The 20,807-nt window shown below is 44.3% G+C and overlaps 1 protein-coding gene across 1 annotated transcript; it reads right to left on the bottom strand.

Moving 5' to 3' along the window:
- Positions 1-1,698: 1,698 nt before the first annotated feature.
- On the bottom strand, positions 1,699-6,036 carry LOC124595075 (cuticle protein 18.6-like). The gene is made up of 2 exons (XM_047133656.1): positions 6,013-6,036; positions 1,699-2,532 (listed from the first exon to the last, which is right to left on the bottom strand). Exons 1-2 carry the CDS (start codon positions 6,022-6,024, stop codon positions 1,792-1,794), a joined length of 753 nt encoding a protein of 250 aa, XP_046989612.1. The 5' UTR covers positions 6,025-6,036; the 3' UTR covers positions 1,699-1,791.
- Positions 6,037-20,807: the final 14,771 nt, after the last annotated feature.

Genomic DNA, 20,807 nt, shown 5'->3' with positions numbered 1-20,807 from the left:
AACACTCATTTTCATTTGTTTTCAATTTCCACTGATTTGTGTTAATTTATTGTGTTTTCCATTAATAGTTTTTAATGATTTCGTGATTTATTGTATTAACTTTTAATATTTTGCAATATAACTACACAGATCAATAGTTACTGATGTGAGATTTTTCATGTGGAAAACAGCTGCTTCATATGCATCTAATATGTATCAAATGTGGACTTTAGGCGAAAAAAATTATTTTTGTAATTTTATGAATTTACTATTTGCTATTTTTTCTTACAAACTGGCTGTGTATTGTAATACCGAATTATTTACAAGTTTCAAAAAACGTGAGTACGAAAAATCGGCGAAACTTGGGAGTTTTACGAATAGTAAATGAAATGATCGAAATGCATTACTGACCGGGAGACACGTCTCAGGTTGCCCAACCACCTTGTACAAGTCTTTGTATTTGATGCCACTTTGGCGTCAATGAAGCTGAGATGAAATGATTGGGACAACACTAACAAACATCCAGTTCCCGAGCGAAGAAAATCTTTGATATAGCCAAGAATCGGACCTGGAAACTTGCAATCTAGAGATATCAAAGCCATCCACTAGAGCATCACTAGCTGCAGATTTACTCTCTTACTGAGGTATAATCATCATCATCAGTGTTTCGCCAAAAGTCAGGTTTTCACATAGTAGTTCTCCAGGCTGTGCGGTCTTCCGCCATCCTCTTCAGGTCTGCATAATTTCCTCTTCCCTTTATGTCATCTATCATCTTGTATCTCCTTCTTCCTCTTAGTCTTCTCCCACAAACCAATCCTTCCAAAGCATCTACTAGCAAGCACTCCCTTCTCAATGAATGTCCCAACCAGTTCTTTTTCCTTTCTCTTACAACCTTCTGCAGACATCTTCTCTCACCAACCCTTTCCAGCACTCTTTCATTACTCACTCTTTCCACCCAGCTTATTCTCTCCATTCTCCTCCACATCCACATCTCAAATGCTTCTAACCTTTTTTCATCCTCTCGTCTCAGCGTCCATGTTTCTTCCCCATATAGTGCCACTCTCCAGACAAAACATTTGCCAAGCCTTTCCCTTCGTCCTTTATTGCCACATAAGAGTCTCCTCTTTCTGTTGAATGCCTGCTTCGCTATGGCAGTTCGAGTTTTCACCTCCTGGTGACATCTCAAGTCTTCAGTTATTGTGCTTCCAAGATATTTAAATTCACTTACTTGGCTAATGGTAGATTGTCCTGTTTTAATATTGGACAGTCTGCGTCTTGTACTGATGACCATACTCTTTGTTTTTTCTGTGTTTATTTGCATCCCATATTCCACACAAGCTTCATTCAGATCTTTCAGCATGTTATTCACTGTGCGCCCACTTTCTGCCACTAATACCATGTCATCAGCAAATCTTATACATTCTATTCTCTTTCCACCAATACATATTCCTCTTTTCCCATCCAAGCTTTTCGCAATAATCTCTTTAAGGTATACGTTAAACAACAGTGGGGAAAGGCAACAACCTTGTCTAACACCTCCTCCAATGCTGCTTCCTTCTGACATTTCACTTACAATCTTTTTCCTTACTTTCTGGTGTAAATATAGATTCTGTATCAGTCGTCTGTCTTTCCAATCAACTTCTTCCCTCTTCAAAATATCCATCAGTACAAGCTGATGGACTGAGGTATAAATGAGTAAAAAATGTAAAAGAACATAGATGAATAGAAAATGGTTTATTTACATGTAAGAATGGACATATGATCAATGGAAACTTTCATAAATTATTCGGCGCAAATTTGGTGAAGTGCAGTTTAGCCAAATATGGCTTTAGTGTATCCCAGACTGCCATAGCCGTATCCACCGTAGGCGAGAGCTGGCGCAGCAATAGCTGCCCTGGCTATGGGGGCTGCAGCAATGGCGGGTGCAGCAATGGCTGCCGCAGCGATGGGAGCGGCCGCGGCGTAGCCGTAGCCAAGTCCGGCGCCGTAGGCCAGAGCGGGGGCGGCGGCGATAGCGGGGGCGGCGGCGATGGCGGGGGCAGTGGCGATGGCGGGGGCGGCGAGCGCCACGGGGGCGGGAGCGGCGGCCACGGCAGGGTGGGCGCCGGCTTCCTTGTGCACGACGGCGTTGAAACCGTTGACGGGGTCAGCCGTGTAGTCCACGGTGCGGATGGAGCCGTCGGGTTCGGCCAGGCTGTAGCTGCCCTGGACCACGTCGCCGCTGCGGGTCTCGTGCTGGGCCTTGGAGTCTCCAGTGATGGCGTCGTTTACGCTGTAGCTGAAGCTGTACTCGGGGTGTGGGTCGTACTCTGCGGCGACCGCGGCCGGAGCGGCGGCAATAGCTGGCGCATAGGCCCTGGCGATGGGAGCAGCAACAATGGGGGCGGCAGCGATGGCGGGGGCGTACGCCCTGGCTATGGGGGCAGCAGCAATGGGGGCGGCAGCTATGGCGGGGGCGTACGCCCTGGCGATGGGGGCTGCTGGAGCGAGTACTGCCGGAGCGCCCAGGTATCCAGCGTTGGCCAACGACAGTGTCGCCACGAAAATGATAACCTGTCAACAGAAAAAGTCCGAAAACTAAATACCAACGAAAAGAACTGTGGATGTAACGTAAAAACGTTTGTAAGCAGGACGTCAAAATATTTAAAGATGGAGCATTAGCTCACATGGGAAAGGATCTGGCAGTGTTTTTGTTCAAACAATCATTAGGTTGAAACTTCCTGACAGATTAAAACTGTGTGCCAGACCGAGACTCGAACTCGGGACCTTTGCCTTTCGCGGGCAAGTTCTCTACCAACTGAGCTACCCAAGCACGAGTTACGCCCCCTCCTCACAGCTTTACTTCTGCCAGTACCTTGTCTCGTACCTTCCAAACTTAACAGAAGCTCTTCTCGCAGGAGAAGTAAAGCTGTGAGGAGGGGGCGTAAGCCGTGCTTGGCTAGCTCAGTTGGTAGAGCACTTGCCCGCGAAAAGCAAAGGTCCCGAGTTCGAGTCTCGGTCTGGTACACAGTTTTAATCTGCCAGGAAGTTTCATATCAGTGCACACTCCGCTGCAGAGCGAAAATCTCATTCTGGAATCATTGGGTTAGTTAGTAGCAGCTACGGAAAATAGGCTACGTCGGGACTATTAAGGTCGCCTGAAATGCGAATCCAATATCTCAGACCGGTTGCTCAGCCTTTGCACCATATGACTATGAAAAACATCTACGAACTACACTCACAGAAACAAATTTTACGGATTATGTTTTTAAGAAACTGGAAGATGTCTTATGCCACTGATATATAGACAGCCTGACAAACTGAAACTGTGTGTCAAATCATAACTGGAAACTATAGCCTTGCGTCTCGTCCACAGTATTTTACAATCTGAGCTATCAAAATAACGGCTCATGAGCTGTTTTAACAGCTTCAGTTCTGCCACAGTCTCTTTAATATGCTTCATAACTAAAGCTCTAAAAGTGGATTGTAGTTCGTACTTAGTAACAAAGCAGGCGTTCAGCGCCGCTATTTATATCCTGCTGGCATTAGTTATATGGGCATTAGGCCATGGTGAAAGACCTGATTTTGTGCCTAAAGTTTCGTCTCCTGCTGCAGCAGACATCATCAGAGGCTATGAAGAAAAACTTAGTTAATTTATATCCTAAAAGCAATTGTCTTCATCTTTATAGATTCTGAGATGTGTCCCTCAGAAGACGACGAAACATTGGGTATATAGACTGTAGCAATAATGCATGGCGAAACTTTCTGGAAACATTCGTCACATGTAGAGAAACAAAATATATTATACGGACAAACTTCCAGACACGAATTATTTCGATGCTAGAGTTCAGTCTCTGCACCTGGTAAGGTAACAGAAGATTCTCATGTAGCACTGTCCAAACAGTTACGTGTGCAACATTACTTTTTGCAACTACCTGTCTTACGCTGACACCGCAGGTGTCGTCAACTGTATGAAGAAGTTCCTCCTCCAGTTGAAGTGTCCTCATCCTTCTAGGCCTCCTCCAGTCGAGAGAAGTAGGCTTAAACGTCCCGATACAAGCGTTGCGCACTAGGCCGTTACCACCTGCTAATCCGTATAGTAAATGGGCGCCTGCCTACTCCGCGTTTAAGTACACTTCCATTGCTCTGTAATGGAAACTAAGTCCTTGATGAACACTAAACAGTTGATGCTACGTGCTCGATCCTAGCAGAACAATCAATTTAATCGCGTGTTACCACAAGCAATAACGGCGTTAACATTACCTTCATTCCATTGGACAATAAACTCTGGGGGTGAACGTATGAATTACAACTTAGTGTATATTCTAACCAAACGTAATCAAGAGGGCATTTTGAACGTGGCATAAGACACCGATTTTGTTTCGGTCTGTTTCTCGTGATAATTGTGATTATGAAGAGAAGTAGGAAATGAACACTGACATGGAAATAAAGCTATTCCAGGGCCAAGACCATATAAAGCATTTTAGTCCTCGCTGTGTGAAGAATGTTTCCTGAAAGTTTGGGCATACCTTTCCGTTACATCCTGTAGAAAGATGCTGTAGATCAGGGTTTCTCAACCACCGTGTCGCGCCGTAATGGTGTGTTCCGAACACGTGTCAGGTATGTCGGGAGATTTTTGTGTTCCTGCTTAAGAGCAACAAGTTTCTTTTGTTACTGGCGTTATTTTTATGTTCATATATCCCTACTGAAAAGTCTTACGCAATAAATTTGCAAAATTTTTATGTCACAGTCGTTCTGTAGTAAAAAGCTAGTCTATGTATTTTATGTGTTCGCTTTTTGCATTTTGCATCTAGGAAAAAAATCTTATGGAGGGGTGCAGCGGAAGTTTGAAACGTACTTTTGTGTACCCGAAAGGAAAAACGGTTGAAAAACGCGGGTCTAGAATACGGCTTAATGACCACAAAACCAAAGTAGCCAAGGACGTACCTGATAGGAGCTTTGCCCCCAAAGGGAAAAAGCCTGAGTTCAGGTCCCACCAATGTGACCCATAATTTCAGTCTGATAGGATTTTCACAACTAAATACACTCTGCTGCCGAGTAAAGATTCATTCTACTAAATTCTTGATACATATGGAATCACATGAGGAACGAATTACGGTAGCTACGAATAGGCCTATTTGAGCTCTTACTTACGTGGTCAAGGCTAACGGCCTTGGTGCTGAGGTAACACTGGTTCTCATCAGATCACAGAAGTTCAGCGCTGTCGGTCTTGGCTAGCACTTAGATGGGTGACCTCCTGGACCTGTCGAGCTCTGTTGGCAAGCTGGGTGCTTTCAGGCCATGTGAGGTCCGTTGAGGGGCTACGTCGGTCACGCAAACTGACAACTCCCGGGAGAGTGGTGTGCTGACCATATGCCCCTCCGTATCCGCATCCAGTGATGCCTATCGGTCGAGGATGACAGAGCGGTCGGTCGGTACTGTTGGACCTTCCGAGGTCTGTTCGGACTGAGTTAGTTACTTGGTCAATTCAGATTTGGATAAAGTGATTCTATCGGCAAGAGTCAGAGAGCAGTTGGGTCAATACTAGCGGGACCCTACTGAAAACTTGAAAGTCGAGATAACAGAATTTTTGTAAAGAATATGTCCTAATATGAGTATCGTGACAGGCAATTATTCTATACATCTTTCTTTCTTTTGTCTGCATTTTCTTACCTCTGGTCATCCCCTGTGACTGTATTTCGCCAATCACAAACACTTTTCATTACGTCTATACGGTTTTGCTATAAAAGTTTTTCGATTTTTTTTCCAAATCATTGATGTCAGGAAACTTTAAACGCCGAGAAATCAAAACAGTATTTACCTATTTATTTGTAGGGGATGCGACCTGTAATTCTAATCGGTTGGGCCAGTTGTAAAACAGGGTATAGGCCTATTCTATATAGCAACAACTGCCTACACTAACAAGGTAAAGTCGTTCCTGGACTCATACAAGAATAATGATCTGGGAACTCTCGTTCACAATATCCCATCTTAAAAACGAACACTTGTAACAGTTAAATTCTCCAGTAGGCAAATACATTCGCAAGTTCTCACCTTTGAAGCCATGTCGTCAGTGGGTGGTTGGTTGCCGTATGCTCCGGACGGCCGAGCTCCCAGCTTATATAGCGACGTCTGGCCGGCATGCCGACAATCCCGTTAGACGGGAAGTGCTCGAGAAGCTCCACGAGTCGTACGCAAACCTGACCACTGGCTTTACGCGTATGCTAATCAGCATTCCGCCCGCCGAATGTTTATGTCACGCACTCACTGCTGCCTGTTGTAACAGGGGCCTGACCTGCTAGTGGGCGCAAGGGAATCCTTGCGTAATCGCAACTGCTAGAATAACTTACGTTAGTCAAGCTGTCGGGAATACGGCAATGTCGAGGTCGATAAACACGCTGTAATTCATGTCCACTTTCACCGCAGCCATTCCCTCTAGTGAATTTTTATATACATACAATCGCCATATATGAAGTACGCCACCGTGCAGCATGGGGTTAATCGTAAATGATGTGGTAATTATCTCCGCAACACTGTTGTCAAAGCACGTATATAGATTAAGCTACATGTGAAACACCATCTCATCTGCAGTTAAGAGACTTTGCCCTGCCGAGACCGAATCGCGTCATTTAAGGTTACAATGCGAGTTTCGACAGAAGATTGTGATTATAAATGTTGCAATAATGGAAACGGAAAACAAAATTGAAGCTGTAATAAACAAATTAGAACCTTAGGATTAATAATCTTCTGAATTTTGCAGTTCTTTATTTCTGTCTCTCCAGTAGAACCATAGGTACTACCTGTATCTACAGAAACAGCAATGTTGACACCAGCAAATGTTAGCAGAGGAACTGCATAGCATTTGCTCATACGTCGTAGTTTTACGATTCTTTTAAAGGCTTGATTAGCTACCCGTTTTCTATAGACGTGAGTGAAGTGCAAGAATGCCTTCCCTAGAACTGAGGAGAAGGGTTGAATTTTCTAGGGACTGAGGTGTAAGACGAATGCAATAGTGGTGCAAATTTTTGAGGCACTCTACTTCACGCTATACCTTAGTGCAGAAAGCTTTAAAACTAATGACTCCAACTTTCACTATCAACCTGAACTAAAACACTAAAGCTAGTAAATATGAATAATAAATACAGAGACTGAAAAAATGACGTCCATGATGGAGTAGGCTACTACAACTGCCAAGAATTCTACTCGGCATTAATGAGTTCATTACTGATTCAAAGTGAACGGTCGTTTTAAGGTAATTTCTTGTTTTTAATATTGTGAGCCATTCCCCATCACAGATCTTTGTTACATTATTTGCCTGTTATAAATCACTGTAACTGAAGGTTGATTGGCATCATCGTTATGGATTTTATTCGTTAACGACAGCCTAATATGAAATACAATCTTACTGTAAAATCTCACCCTCGCGTTCGCTATCCCTATAACAAGCAATATTATGATTTATAGTTTAAGAACTTACTATATTTGCGCTCTAGAAAATATATATACCGAATAATATCAAAAATTAATTTTTGAAATTGAACTAGAATGTGGATGTTTTGTATTCTAGGTACTCTCAAGCTTGCAAATACTTCTTGTAAGACATCTTGCACATAATCCAATAGGTTACTGCCAGACATATCAGTAATCGTCAGGGTTTAACGTGGTGTAGAGATCATTAGAGGCGCATCACTAACTAAGCCTGACAATGCTAAATTTGACAACTAACAAACTGACTACTTAGGATTTTTGAAAGATAAATTTGTTTTTAGTGGTTTCATATTCAAACAAATACAAAAAAACGGAGAATGTATCAATGGATCAATAATGAATTTGAACGGGCATCATGATATGCCTGCACCGAAAAAAAACAGTTGTTACCACACCTGCCCAGTAAGCAGGAGATCCTCGGTTCGAATCGAATCCCGGTCTGGTACACGTTTTCACTCGTAGCCGCCAATTGTGCGTAAAGTCAAAACGCAGCTGATGGCTGTGATCTCTCTCCTTTCCTTTCCTTTCTTCCCCTCTCCACCTTCAATTTGTATATAATAATACATATACGTTAGGCGTTTTAGGTACCAGTAACACAATTTCAGTATATTACCAACTGGAACCAAGAAACCACACTCGAGATTATATTTCTATAGTGTTTAATAAAAAGAGTGGAGTATGAACTGGTTTTGTTTGTTCTGGTATGATTTTCCTTTGAACAACAAGAGATTTTTTTCTGTAGCAAACAAAAGTTTACTTCTTCATCACCAGTTGCAGAGATGTGAAGCGAAGCTATCTACGAATGTTTCGAAGGAAGATTGGTTTGTTGTTCGAATGGGTTGTAGTATGTTGCAGAAATATATTTCCACCTGAATTTAAATAAACACAGGGAGTCTACAACTTGAATTGGGAAATTATCTCTTTTGCATGCACGTTTCTAAAGACGTGCCATGCTTTGAAGAAAAGTGCAAGTGTAGAAAGAGTGATATTCATCTTAAATATTACTAACTATTACAAGAACGATCGAGCAGGGTACTGTGTCATTTTTGTCGATCTACAACAACAGGTCTTGACAGAAATTCTGGCTCCTGTAAGCCGCCGTATCAAACTAAGAAACTTTGGTTACGTTCTTGGAATGCGGTCTGATTCTCTGTTCTTACACTAATAACCAGACACCATACAATGTTTCTCAATCACATTCAGATGACTGGTGGAACTAAAAGACAGGTGGAGGAAGAACCGTTCAGCACCTGAACATTCCAGGTTGCTTCTTTGGAATATGGTGCAGGAATAACGTGAGTTCGCTATCCGCTACTCCTCCGAAGGTCTGAAATTATCAATACCCGACGCCCTGAAAATACCAAAGGGGCACCACATTGTTACACTTGTTATTAGTGCAATAAGGCAGCTTAAAACACAATCTGAAGTCGTACTCTTGGATAACTAATATGTGGATATTGCTGCAAGCTATTTTAAAACATTACATGTAAGAATATGCGTCAGTTTCTTCAAAGGGCCAAATCAACCAAAGACGCCATCAGTGGGGAATCGTTGGGCGGTACGCATTTTATAGCATCGTAAGAGATGAGAAACAGTTGTGGTGTGTGTGTGTGTGTGTGTGTGTATGTTTGTGGGTGGGTGAGTGGGCGGGTTTGAGGAAAAGTGGAGGTAGCCTTTTTAATATAGAATGTTTCACAAAGATTCATTCCACTCCACAACACTACATATTTACATATTCTACCCAAATAAAGATGGGCTCAGACCATAATTTATTGGTTGTGAACTATAGACTAAAACTGAAAATAAAAAGTAAATTTACTTTACTTATGACAGCGAATCGAGTGTGCTGTACGGACAAGTTACTCTGTAGCTACAATATATGATCTGAAGATGGGCAGCTAGCCCGAAACCGGTAACTGAAAATAAAGAATATCGATAGAAGACTGAAAAGCCATATTTTATTTAATGAACGATCACGGAATTCCCATTGAGACAATCATGTCTAGTTTTGATAAAGCTGAAAAAATTTCAAATAGACATAAAATTAAGGAAATGCTTCGTAGGTAATTTGAAACAACCAGAGCTTTTTTTAAAGTTGCAGAGGAAGGTCTGCACAACGATTGCCTGAAACAGGAGAATGGAATACAACAGATGACTAATGGGTAGCTTAGAGAGAGGAAATGGTGAAGACAGCAGGTAAAAAGACAAAGCCTAGAAGAAAATCTTGGCTGTCACAGAAGATACTGAATTTAATTGATGAAAGGAGAAAATATAAAGATGCAGGAAATAAAGCACGCAAAATGATGCAAACGTCTTAAACATTAGATTGATAGTAAGTGCAAAACAGCTAAGCAGGATAGGCTAGGATAGAAATTCAAGGCTATTGAAGCCTGTACAACTAGGGAAAAGATAGACAGCTCCTATAGGAAAAATTAAAGAGGCTTTTTGAGGAAAGAGGAGGAAAGAGGAGGAAAGAGAAGGAGCCATGTCAGTGTCAAGAGCTCAGACGGAATACCAGTCCTAAGCAAAAAAGAGAAAGCTGATAGGTGGAAGGAGTACATAGAGACCGGAATGGACAGTATCTTGAAAGGCGAATAGAAGCTGAACATTAACAAAAGCAAACAACGCTAACGTAATGTAGTCGAATTCTATTACGCATTGCTGAGGGAATTAGATTAGAGAATGAGACACTGAAGATAGTAGATGAGATATGCTATTCTGACAGTAAAATAACTTATGATGGCCACGGCAGAGAGGATGTAAAATGTAGAGTAACAAAGGAAAAAAAATGTTTCTGAAGAAGAGAAATTTGTTAACATAGAATATATGTTAAAGCATTAGGAATTCGTTTCTGAATGCATTTGTCCCGAGTGTAGCCTTTCACGGAAGTGAAGTGTGAACTATAAGCAGTTTAGACAAGAAGAGAAAGCAAGCTTTTAAATTACGGTGCTACAAAAGACTGTGGAAGATTTGACAGGTAGATCTGGTGCTGAATATAAATGGGGAGAAAAGAAATGTGTGGCGTAACTTGACTGAAAGATGGATTCGTTGAGAGGACACATTCTGAGGCTTGCGCAGGATAAAGAAGGGTGAGGAGATCACACCACCACCAACACCACCAGCAACAACAATAACAACAACGATCCAAACTAGAGGTGAATTTTAAATTACAAATCGAAACTATACCTTGGAGCCAGCTCCAAATCGTCGGCTCATGTCGCTGCCGCTAGGAGTCTTCCTAGTGCAGCTAATGTGTTCGCTCGTTCATTACCTTGTGTGCGTCGAGTCGAGCACCCAAAGGCTTTTTGCCTTCTCCGTTTAAACAGGTCCAATTCAGTTGCAGCCACGAGACGTGATTTCCATCGAGAATACGGCATTGTAACTCCTCCGGCTCAAAGTATTCTACTATGATACCAGAAGATTCAAGGCACTCTTTCTTTATGTAAGGGGAAATTCGCAGGTCGTGTCCGTGTTCTCGTTCAGTGCGTAGAACGCATTCAACAGAGTTTACTCGTGGTGACGACCGCAAGTTAGTCATTCCTACGTGTCTGAATGGCGTTTTTTGCGACATTTGTGTTTCAAACAGAAAAACTGATTGACATACACCTCAATGATGAGATCATCCCATGTTGAGTGCCAAAATGCGGTGAATTGAACGAAGATGTAAATTAAACACTCTAATTCATGGCTTAAAACATGGAACTTTTATGTTTATTATCGTACAGTAAATACGAATATAAGCCTTACAGCCGTTGTGAATGGACATAGACACGACTCAGTAGTCTGCAAGTAGAAGGGGAGAATCGACCATCTCACCACTCGCAGACAGATTTTGCGCGAGGACGTGTGCGGCAGACACGAAATCGACGCGATGAATCGAACATCTCATTTCACCTTGGGGACAAGTTGATACCCGGCAGCTTTCATTATCTGTATTTTAGATTTGTGATGAAGTGGGACTTTGCACAAGTCAAATAATTGTGAAACTTCATTGTAGATGATCATCAGCTGTTTATTTTTATGCTCGGTGCTACCGGTTTAGATCGGTAGACGATTATTAAGCCGAAGCAAAACGTACCAGCTTGTCACTACAACATTTGAAGTGAACAACTTTGATGTAGGTAGAAAAACATAGCTTCTGTTACAATAAATAATCGCCAAAAGATACAGATATGTGGGAGATGTACACAAGACGATCATACTTTTCATTTGAGTTTGAAATGTGCTGGAGGCTACTGTCCACGGTAATTATCTTCCAAAAGCGGTGTTATTGGAATGTTTGGAGGCAAATCCCAGTCAAGGAAAATGCAGAGTGTACTCGAATACTCAAGACCCAAGCAATGGACCACAACGATTCGTTCATTTAACATGGAGTGAAAATGAGTACATCACAAAGTGCCGATAAATGATGGAACGGAAGAAGAGACTGTAGGCTACATGTTGACATACCTCACTGTCTCTGACTGCCTCAATGTCCTTTTGACCTCTCGGTGTTACAATAGCTCAGTCTCACACTGAATCTTTCTTGGTTGCTAACATATCTTACAGACTGGCCGAATTTCCAGTCGTATGTGCGTTGTCATTGGCCGGCTGCGTTCGCAATTCCATCGAATGATTGACCACTGCTTCATGACCACGTTTCGTACAGGATGAAAACTTTTGATCTTGCGGCGTTCGACGTGGGGGTCAGGAACTCCCGTCATGTCCTCACGTGTACTATCCTATGAAAGCTCCCACGCGCTGGCAACGATCTGCCCAACGGATTGATTCTAATGTTTAGCTGTATTTCTCAGTTGTCGCAAAAACAGTCACACAAAAACAAACCAGCTCGTTTCGAATGTTCAAGTGTTCAAGAAAATGGTTCAAATGGCTCTGAGCACTATGAGACTTAACATCTGAGGTCACCAGTCCCTAGAACTACGTAAACCTAACTAACCTAAGGACATCACACACATCCATGCCCGGGGCAAGATTCGAACCTGCGATGGTAGCGGTCGCGCGGTTCCCGACTGAAGCGCCTAGAACCGCTCGGCCACAGTGGCCGGCCCTGTTCAAGTGTCTCCAGATGTCTGTGACTTCTCAGCATCTCTCTTGGTGGCAGTCGGACTTAACGCAAGCAACTCCTTCTTAAATGGGGCAGATTCTTCAGTAGCTGTGGCTGTGTGGCCTTTACTTCGTTCAAGTGCCTCTGACTTTCTTGCTGTCCGTCAGATTTTACGCAGAGTAGCCCTCCCCAAGCGAGCCATACACTCCAACGGCCGTCCTAGTCTTATTGTCTCAGAAAGTCTCAGGACTTAATTGTTAGAAATCTTTTATAATGATGATGAAGAACAGCGTATAGAATATTGTGAATTCATTTTGTGTCGTGGTGATAAGTGTTCAAATTAGTGTTCAGTGATGGGGCTGCATTCCATTTAAGTAGAAAAGAGACTCCTCACAAATTAATAGCCTTATACTATAGTAGAGAACCAGTATGGCTCTTCGAGACATCGTGTGTTTTATACCGTTCCTGAGAATCGATTTACGATTCGTTTTCTTTTACAGGAATCAGATACTTGGAAGTGTTGAAGAGCTGACTTTTTCCGCAGCTGCGATAACGTGCTGAAAATTTCATTCCTCAACAGTACAGAGCATCTCCACACGGATATCTGCGCGCAAGAGCATTTCTTAAGAAGGAGCTGCCCCAACGATGCTCGGCCATAACCAACGTATGGATCGCGCAATGAACCATTGGCTCAGACAGGAGCGTATGCAGTAGAGCCGGACTCACTTTGTGACACTATAATACACGTGAGCGCCCTAAGATTGTCCTTTCAATTTTGTATACCGTAAATACGCGGTTCACTCATATTAGCGACACCACGGCTAATTTTAAGCGTAAATGTAATTTAATCACTCACAGAGGGTAGGTGGCAGCACTAACAGTGGAGGATATATAAAACTCGTCGAGAAGACGCAGAAAACAATGCAGCTGTTGTCGTAATTCAGAGACTGAGAGATTTATCTGACACTAAAAAGGGAGTGACCATTCGCTTTCGGGGCAAGTGTGGAACCATTTTCGAAACGACTAAGTTTGTAAATCTCGTGACGCCGTCCTTAAAATATACTGTGCATGGCAAAATGGCGCTATCCAAAACTGGCGGCAAGGCAACTGTGGCGTACCACGGGCTGGTGGTGAACGACGGCAGCGGAGATACGTACATGCGGATAGACGTGCAACTGTTGAGCAACTGACAACCCAGATGAACCAATGGGCTACCAACATTGTGTCCTCGACGATCGATCAGCGAACGTTGCTGCCTATGGGCCTCCGAGCAGTCACCTCGAAATGGCTCTAACAAGGGAACCTCCCCATCGCACCCCCCTCAGATTTAGTTATAAGTTGGCACAGTGGATAGGCCTTGAAAAACTGAACACAGATCAATAGAGAAAACAGGAAGAAGTTGTGTGGAACAATGAAAAAAATAAGAAAATATACAAACTGAGTAGTGCATGCGCATCATAGGCAACATCAAAGACAATCCCAGGTCAGGAGCGCCGTGGTCCCGTGGTTAGCGTGAGCACCTGCGGAACAAGAGGTCGTTGGTTCACGTATTCCCTCGAGATAAAATTTTAATTTCTTTATTTTCGCAAAGTTATGATCTGTCCGTTCGTTCATTGACGTCTCTGTTCACTGTAATAAGTTTAGTGTCTGTTTTGCGACCGCACCGCAAAACCGCGCGAATAGTAGACGAAACGACGTACCTCTCCAAGGGGAACCGAAAACATTTGATCGCAAGGTCATAGGTCAACCGATTCCTCCACAGTAAAACACGTCTGATATATTCTATACGACACTGGTGACGGCATGTGCTTCACATGACAGGAATATGTTGTCGACGCACCTAACTTGTACACTTGGCGAATGGGTAAAAAGATTCTTCTACCTCGCCCGATTTAGGTTTTCTTGTGGATGTGATAATCACTCCCAAAAAAGTGATGAAAACATAAGAGTTTGTCACATAAACTGTAACAAATGAATGCAACAGTTTCACAGTCGCACAGTTTTCACTGTGCTCTGTCAAAACACGTTTTTAACGTTTACAATTTTTTCCGTGTGTAGACCGTCAAACCCTGCATATGTCCAAGTAAATCTGAACACGTCCTGGAATTTTGGAGAGCGAAGTTGATTATGTGTGAGTGCCTGAAGTTTGATAATTGTCTGAAAACAAAAAATTAAACTTTTCACTCGAGGGTAGACTTGAACCAAGGACCTCTCGTTCTGTAGGCGCTCACGCTAACCACGGGACCATGGCGCTCCTGAGCTCACATGGTCCTTGATGTTGCCTATCCTGCACGTGGACTACTCAGTTTGTATATTTTGCTTATTTTTTTTCACAGTTCCACACAACTTCTTCCTGTTTTCTCGATTGATCTGTGTTCAGTTTTTCAAGGCCTATCCACTGTGCCAACTTATAACTAAATCTGAGGGGGGTGTGATGGGGAGGTTCCCTTGTAGGCACTGCGGGACTTAACATCAGAAGTCATCAGTCCCCTAGACTTATAACTACTTAAACCTAACTAACCTAAGGACATCACACACATCCATACCCGAGGCAGGATTCGAACCTGCGACCGTAGCAGCAGCGCGGTTCCGGACTGAAGCGCCTAGAACCGCTCGGCCACACCGACCGGCGCAGACATGTCGTTCGCGTAGCCATGCTGACTGCTGTTCATCAGCGACGGAGGCTGGAATTTGCATGCCAGTACCCCAACGGGATATAAACTGTGTAGCGATAAATCAGATAAATCTCGTGTTGCTCTCAATCGGGCAGACGGCCGTTAGTGTATACAGTACTGTGGGTTGATTCTGGGGAGGGAACCAAACAGCGAGGTCATCGGATTAGGGAAGGATGGGAAAGGAAGTCGTCCGTGTCCTTTCAAAGGAACCATCCCGGAATTTGCCTGAAGCAATTTAGGGAAACCACGGAAAACCTAAATCAGGATGGCCGGACGCGGGATGTTCAATCGTCGCCCCGAATGCGAGTCCACTGTGCTAACCGCTGCGCCACTTCGCTCGGTATACAGCTCTGTAAACAGATCTGATGATGGTCATTAAGACCGAAACCAGTAATCTGTTAAATAGAAAAGATTGTGACCATAGACGTAAATTAAAGGAAACTCTGTAAACATAGTCTGAGGGGGAAGCGTTGTGGTTTGGGGAATGTTATCATGACATTCCCCGGGGTGGTCTCGTCATTCTGGAAGGTACAATGATCAGCCCAAGTATGCATCTATCCTTGGGGACCATTTCTACCCGTACATGCGGATTGTTTTTTCCCCAGCATTATTCCATCTACCAGCAGGACGATCTAATGTGCACACGGGTCACAGTGTATACGCGTGCTTCGAAGATGAATTTATTGCACTTTCCTACCCACAGCACTCCCCGCATTTAAACCCAGTTGAGGATCTGTGGGACAACCTCAGCTGTTCGCGACATGAATCCTCGACAGAGGATTGAAGGGGGATCACTGCTATCAGTTGCAGTGGTACATTATGCGGAATCAGCGACGACGAATGAAAAAGTTTACCGGATTCGGATTCGAACTTGGAATCTCCTGCTTACTAGGCAGGTGCGGTAACCACTGCACCATCCGGCACACAGTGTTATCGCAGTTGCACGGACTATCTCGGTACGCGTCACGGCCGATCGACTTTATGTCAGGCTGATGTGAGAGCAGCCTCTGTGAATTCTGGTTGGCGCCATCTTTGAACCTGTAACGATGTGACGACGAATGTGCACCACTTAATCTGAGAACACTGGGCTTCGACAATATAGTTCATTTCTACCAGGATTGGTTTCTCTTTATTAGTAGTTGTGCTCTAATTCCCCTAGTGCAGTTGGGATAAAATATTAATTAGGCAGACTTCACATGTTGGAGCGCAGCTTATAGACAGCTGCCAGCCTTTGTGGCCGAGCGGTTCTAGGCGCTGCGGTCTGGCACCGCGTGACCGCTACGGTCGCAGGTTCGAATCCTGCCTCGGGTATGGATGTGTGTGATGTCCTTAGGTTAGTTACGTTTAAGTACTTCTAAATACTAGGGGACTGATGACCTCAGATGTTAAGTCCCATAGTGCTCAGAGCCTTTTTCAACCATTTATAGACAGTTGCACGACAGGTGAGTTTCACGGCTTGGTGCGGGAGGCAGATCGGTACCAACATAGCCCCGTAAACTGCTGTCTACTGGAACAGTATGTTATGTCCAACTAGACATTGTCAAGTGGGGTTTGTCATTCAATATTTTCTTATGTTTCTTGTGTTAGCACCAACACAACTGTTAAATTCACAGAGAACATTAATCTGACCGCGAGTGGATATCGGCAATGTTTCACCGCGTAAACTACTCTGGCCCAGAAATGAGCTACGGCAACATTAATTTGGTTGAAAATTTACTGGTCAATACTGTCGTGGTATACTGTCCGCAATATGTAATTTGTATTGCCCCCGTAAACATACCTTAAGGTCGTTTTATCTCACAGTATGTGATTTTTTTGCGCGGGGAATTTGGAAGACTCCATCCACGTGCCTTCTTACAACTTTTTGTGACGCCGCGTAGCAAAAGCAGCAAGTGGAGTAACTGCAGGTATCGAAAATTTTTGAAATGTAATTGAGAACTCTGATTCTAAACAGCATTGTATGAAGTACTCCAATGTTTTCTGTGCTTGCGTTATACGTTTATAAAATCTCATCGTCGTTTTGAAATTAAAAGCTTTGCATTTCGGTGCTTAAGTTAAAATCCATCCCAAGCTTCTAACTTCTGTAATAAAAACATAGTCTTGTGAATCCGCAGAAATCTGTGTAACACCGTGGGTTACTGTCTATCTTAAGCAGTACTAACATTCGTACCAACTTCGATATTTAAAAAGCTCTAGGCAAGTAATTTTATTTTGGCTACATCACACTCAAGGCTCTATATTCCATGAATAAGACGGACAGTCATGAGTCCATGTATCCTTCGATCATTCTTCGACTGCTCTGTTCTCAGATAATGTTCCCGTAATTGGTAGATGATGATGCTCCAGTATTCAGGATTGAATCCCTGGTCGTTTTATCTCACAGTATGTGATTTTTTTGCGCGGGGAATGTGGAAGTCTCCATCCACGTGCCTTCTTACAACTTTTTGTGACGCCGTTGGACCGCGACAATGTTCAGTTAGTACACCAGCGACACACTTCGCACATCTCTGGTTCAGTCACAGAACATGTAAACGTTGACAATTCAACTTGTGCTAACTCCTGTAAGGCAAGTTTCGCCCCATTCATGTGCCTTTTGGTCTGCATCAGTTACTATTTTTGCACTGTGATACATGGGAAAAAATCAATGTTCTGACGATTTCCCAATGTTCTGTCAGGAACTCATTTCCTTATCCCAACCATCATCCAGCCATTCTCATTCTGGAATTGCAACTGCAACATTCAAGTGCTGTTGTAACTGTAACACTCAAGTACTTGCATGTAATATTGGTAATATTGGTGCCCGTTAGGCATAACGTTTTACGTGATTAGCGCATTGCACATTCATTGATCTTCACTCTTTTTTATCCACAGCATTGCGAGGATGTATTTGTTCTTCATTTCAATGAAGGAGGAGGTATACTATCAAGTATAAAATATTCTAGTATTTGTTCCATTTGTGTTGAGTAGCTGAGTACCCGTCTCACGTGGAAGGAAACAGAACAGTGCTGCCGTCACTGAGAGTAAATACTTTGCCGTGCAGAGAGACTCTGGACTCTGCGCTAGACTCAGGTCATTCGGGCAGGTTCATGTTGTTAGGGCTACGGTGATTCGTGGCATTGTGGTGAGAGAGAGAGAGAGAGAGAGAGAGAGACAGAGAGAGAGTTCACAGCAACGACGTACTGTAAATGCTGTCATCTCCAAGTGTTGTCTCGGATTTGCACAAATATCCGTTGCTGAATTATGGTGTCAGAACCGCAAATTTTCTGCTTGCGGGAACAACGAACGGGAGATTATTGGTACTCTTCCACGACGGAGGTGAAGGCCGTTCATTACACCTCACTTGTATCATACTCTCTCAGGGACAGTGTTCTGCAGCCCGTCCTCACTGTTGACAATCATTTCATACTGCTGTTTTGCGATGAAATAATTCACAGCGTGCTTACGCATGTGGCCACTATTGCAGAAGATGACAGCGAACTGTACAACAGCTAGTCCTCCATCTGCGCCAGTTTGGTCTTATCCGAGCACACGTAGGATTTCAAAGGAGCGAATTCGACCTCCAAAAAAATCAGCTACTGTTATGTGCAAAGTGAGTATATAATGCTGATGTTCAGACTGAAATCCGGCGTTTATAGAAGCCCATTCGATACGTAAACCGCTTATGTGGTGGATAAGTGAGTTTCCAATTATATACGTTTCTAATGTTGATTAAGGATATTCTGCGAGCTCATTGTCGTCAGTACACAATTACACTATTCCTGGATACTAACTTCAGGAGATATACAAGAACTTTGTGCTGTGGGCTTTTTATTCTACACTCCTGGAAATTGAAATAAGAACACCGTGAATTCATTGTCCCAGGAAGGGGAAACTTTATTGACACATTCCTGGGGTCAGATACATCACATGATCACACTGACAGAACCACAGGCACATAGACACAGGCAACAGAGCATGCACAATGTCGGCACTAGTACAGTGTATATCCACCTTTCGCAGCAATGCAGGCTGCTATTCTCCCATGGAGACAATCGTAGAGATGCTGGATGTTGTCCTGTGGAACGGCTTGCCATGCCATTTCCACCTGGCGCCTCAGTTGGACCAGCGTTCGTGCTGGACGTGCAGACCGCGTGAGACGACGCTTCATCCAGTCCCAAACATGCTCAATGGGGGACAGATCCGGAGATCTTGCTGGTCAGGGTAGTTGACTTACACCTTCTAGAGCACGTTGGGTGGCACGGGATACATGCGGACGTGCATTGTCCTGTTGGAACAGCAAGTTCCCTTGCCGGTCTAGGAATGGTAGAACCATGGGTTCGATGACGGTTTGGATGTACCGTGCACTATTCAGTGTCCCCTCGACGATCACCAGTGGTGTACGGCCAGTGTAGGAGATCGCTCCCCACACCATGATGCCGGGTGTTGGCCCTGTGTGCCTCGGTCGTAAGCAGTCCTGATTGTGGCGCTCACCTGCACGGCGCCAAACACGCATACGACCATCATTGGCACCAAGGCAGAAGCGACTCTCATCGCTGAAGACGACACGTCTGCATTCGTCCCTCCATTCACGCCTGTCGCGACACCACTGGAGGCGGGCTGCACGATGTTGGGGCGTGAGCGGAAGACGGCCTAACGGTGTGCGGGACCGTAGCCCAGCTTCATGGAGACGGTTGCGAATGGTCCTCGCCGATACCCCAGGAGCAACAGTGTCCCTAATTTGCTGGGAAGTGGCGGTGCGGTCCCCTACGGCACTGCGTAGGATCCTACGGTCTTGGCGTGCATCCGTGCGTCGCTGCGGTCCGGTCCCAGGTCGACGGGCACGTGCACCTTCCGCCGACCACTGGCGACAACATCGATGTACTGTGGAGACCTCACGCCCCACGTGTTGAGCAATTCGGCGGTACGTCCACCCGGCCTCCCGCATGCCCACTATACGCCCTCGCTCAAAGTCCGTCAACTGCACATACGGTTCACGTCCACGCTGTCGCGGCATGCTACCAGTGTTAAAGACTGCGATGGAGCTCCGTATGCCACGGCAAACTGGCTGACACTGACGGCGGCGGTGCACAAATGCTGCGCAGCTAGCGCCATTCGACGGCCAAGACCGCGGTTCCTGGTGTGTCCGCTGTGCCGTGCGTGTGATCATTGCTTGTACAGCCCTCTCGCAGTGTCCGGAGCAAGTATGGTGGCTCTGACACACCGGTGTCAATGTGTTCTTTTTTCCATTTCCAGGAGTGTATTTCAAGAAGTGTTTTCATTGCCGGACGACGTTAGAATTAGACTATGGAGCTTTAGCCACACTTCAGTGTCTTAAACACCTGCGTGCAGTCTACATACATGTATTAAGTAACACGTAGCAAATGTTAAAATGTGCATGAATTCCTAAGGGATCAAACTGCTGAGGTCATCGGTCTCTAGACTTACACACTACTTAAGCTAAATTATACTAAATTATGCTAAGAACAACACACACACCCATGCCCGAGGGAGGGCTCGAACGTCCGGCGGGAGGGGTCGCGCAATTCGTGACATGGCGCCTCAAACCGCGCGGCCACTCCGCGCGGCTAACACGTAGCACATTTATAATTTGCAGGCAGTTTGTAATGTGATCAAACAACTGTCCTAGGAAAGTATGAAAACGA

The sequence above is a fragment of the Schistocerca americana genome, chromosome 2 (assembly GCF_021461395.2).
Source record: "Schistocerca americana isolate TAMUIC-IGC-003095 chromosome 2, iqSchAmer2.1, whole genome shotgun sequence".
NCBI classification, from domain to species: Eukaryota; Metazoa; Arthropoda; class Insecta; order Orthoptera; family Acrididae; genus Schistocerca; species Schistocerca americana.
Note: the sequence above shows the minus strand (reverse complement) of the source record. Positions and strands in the feature narration are given on the sequence as shown.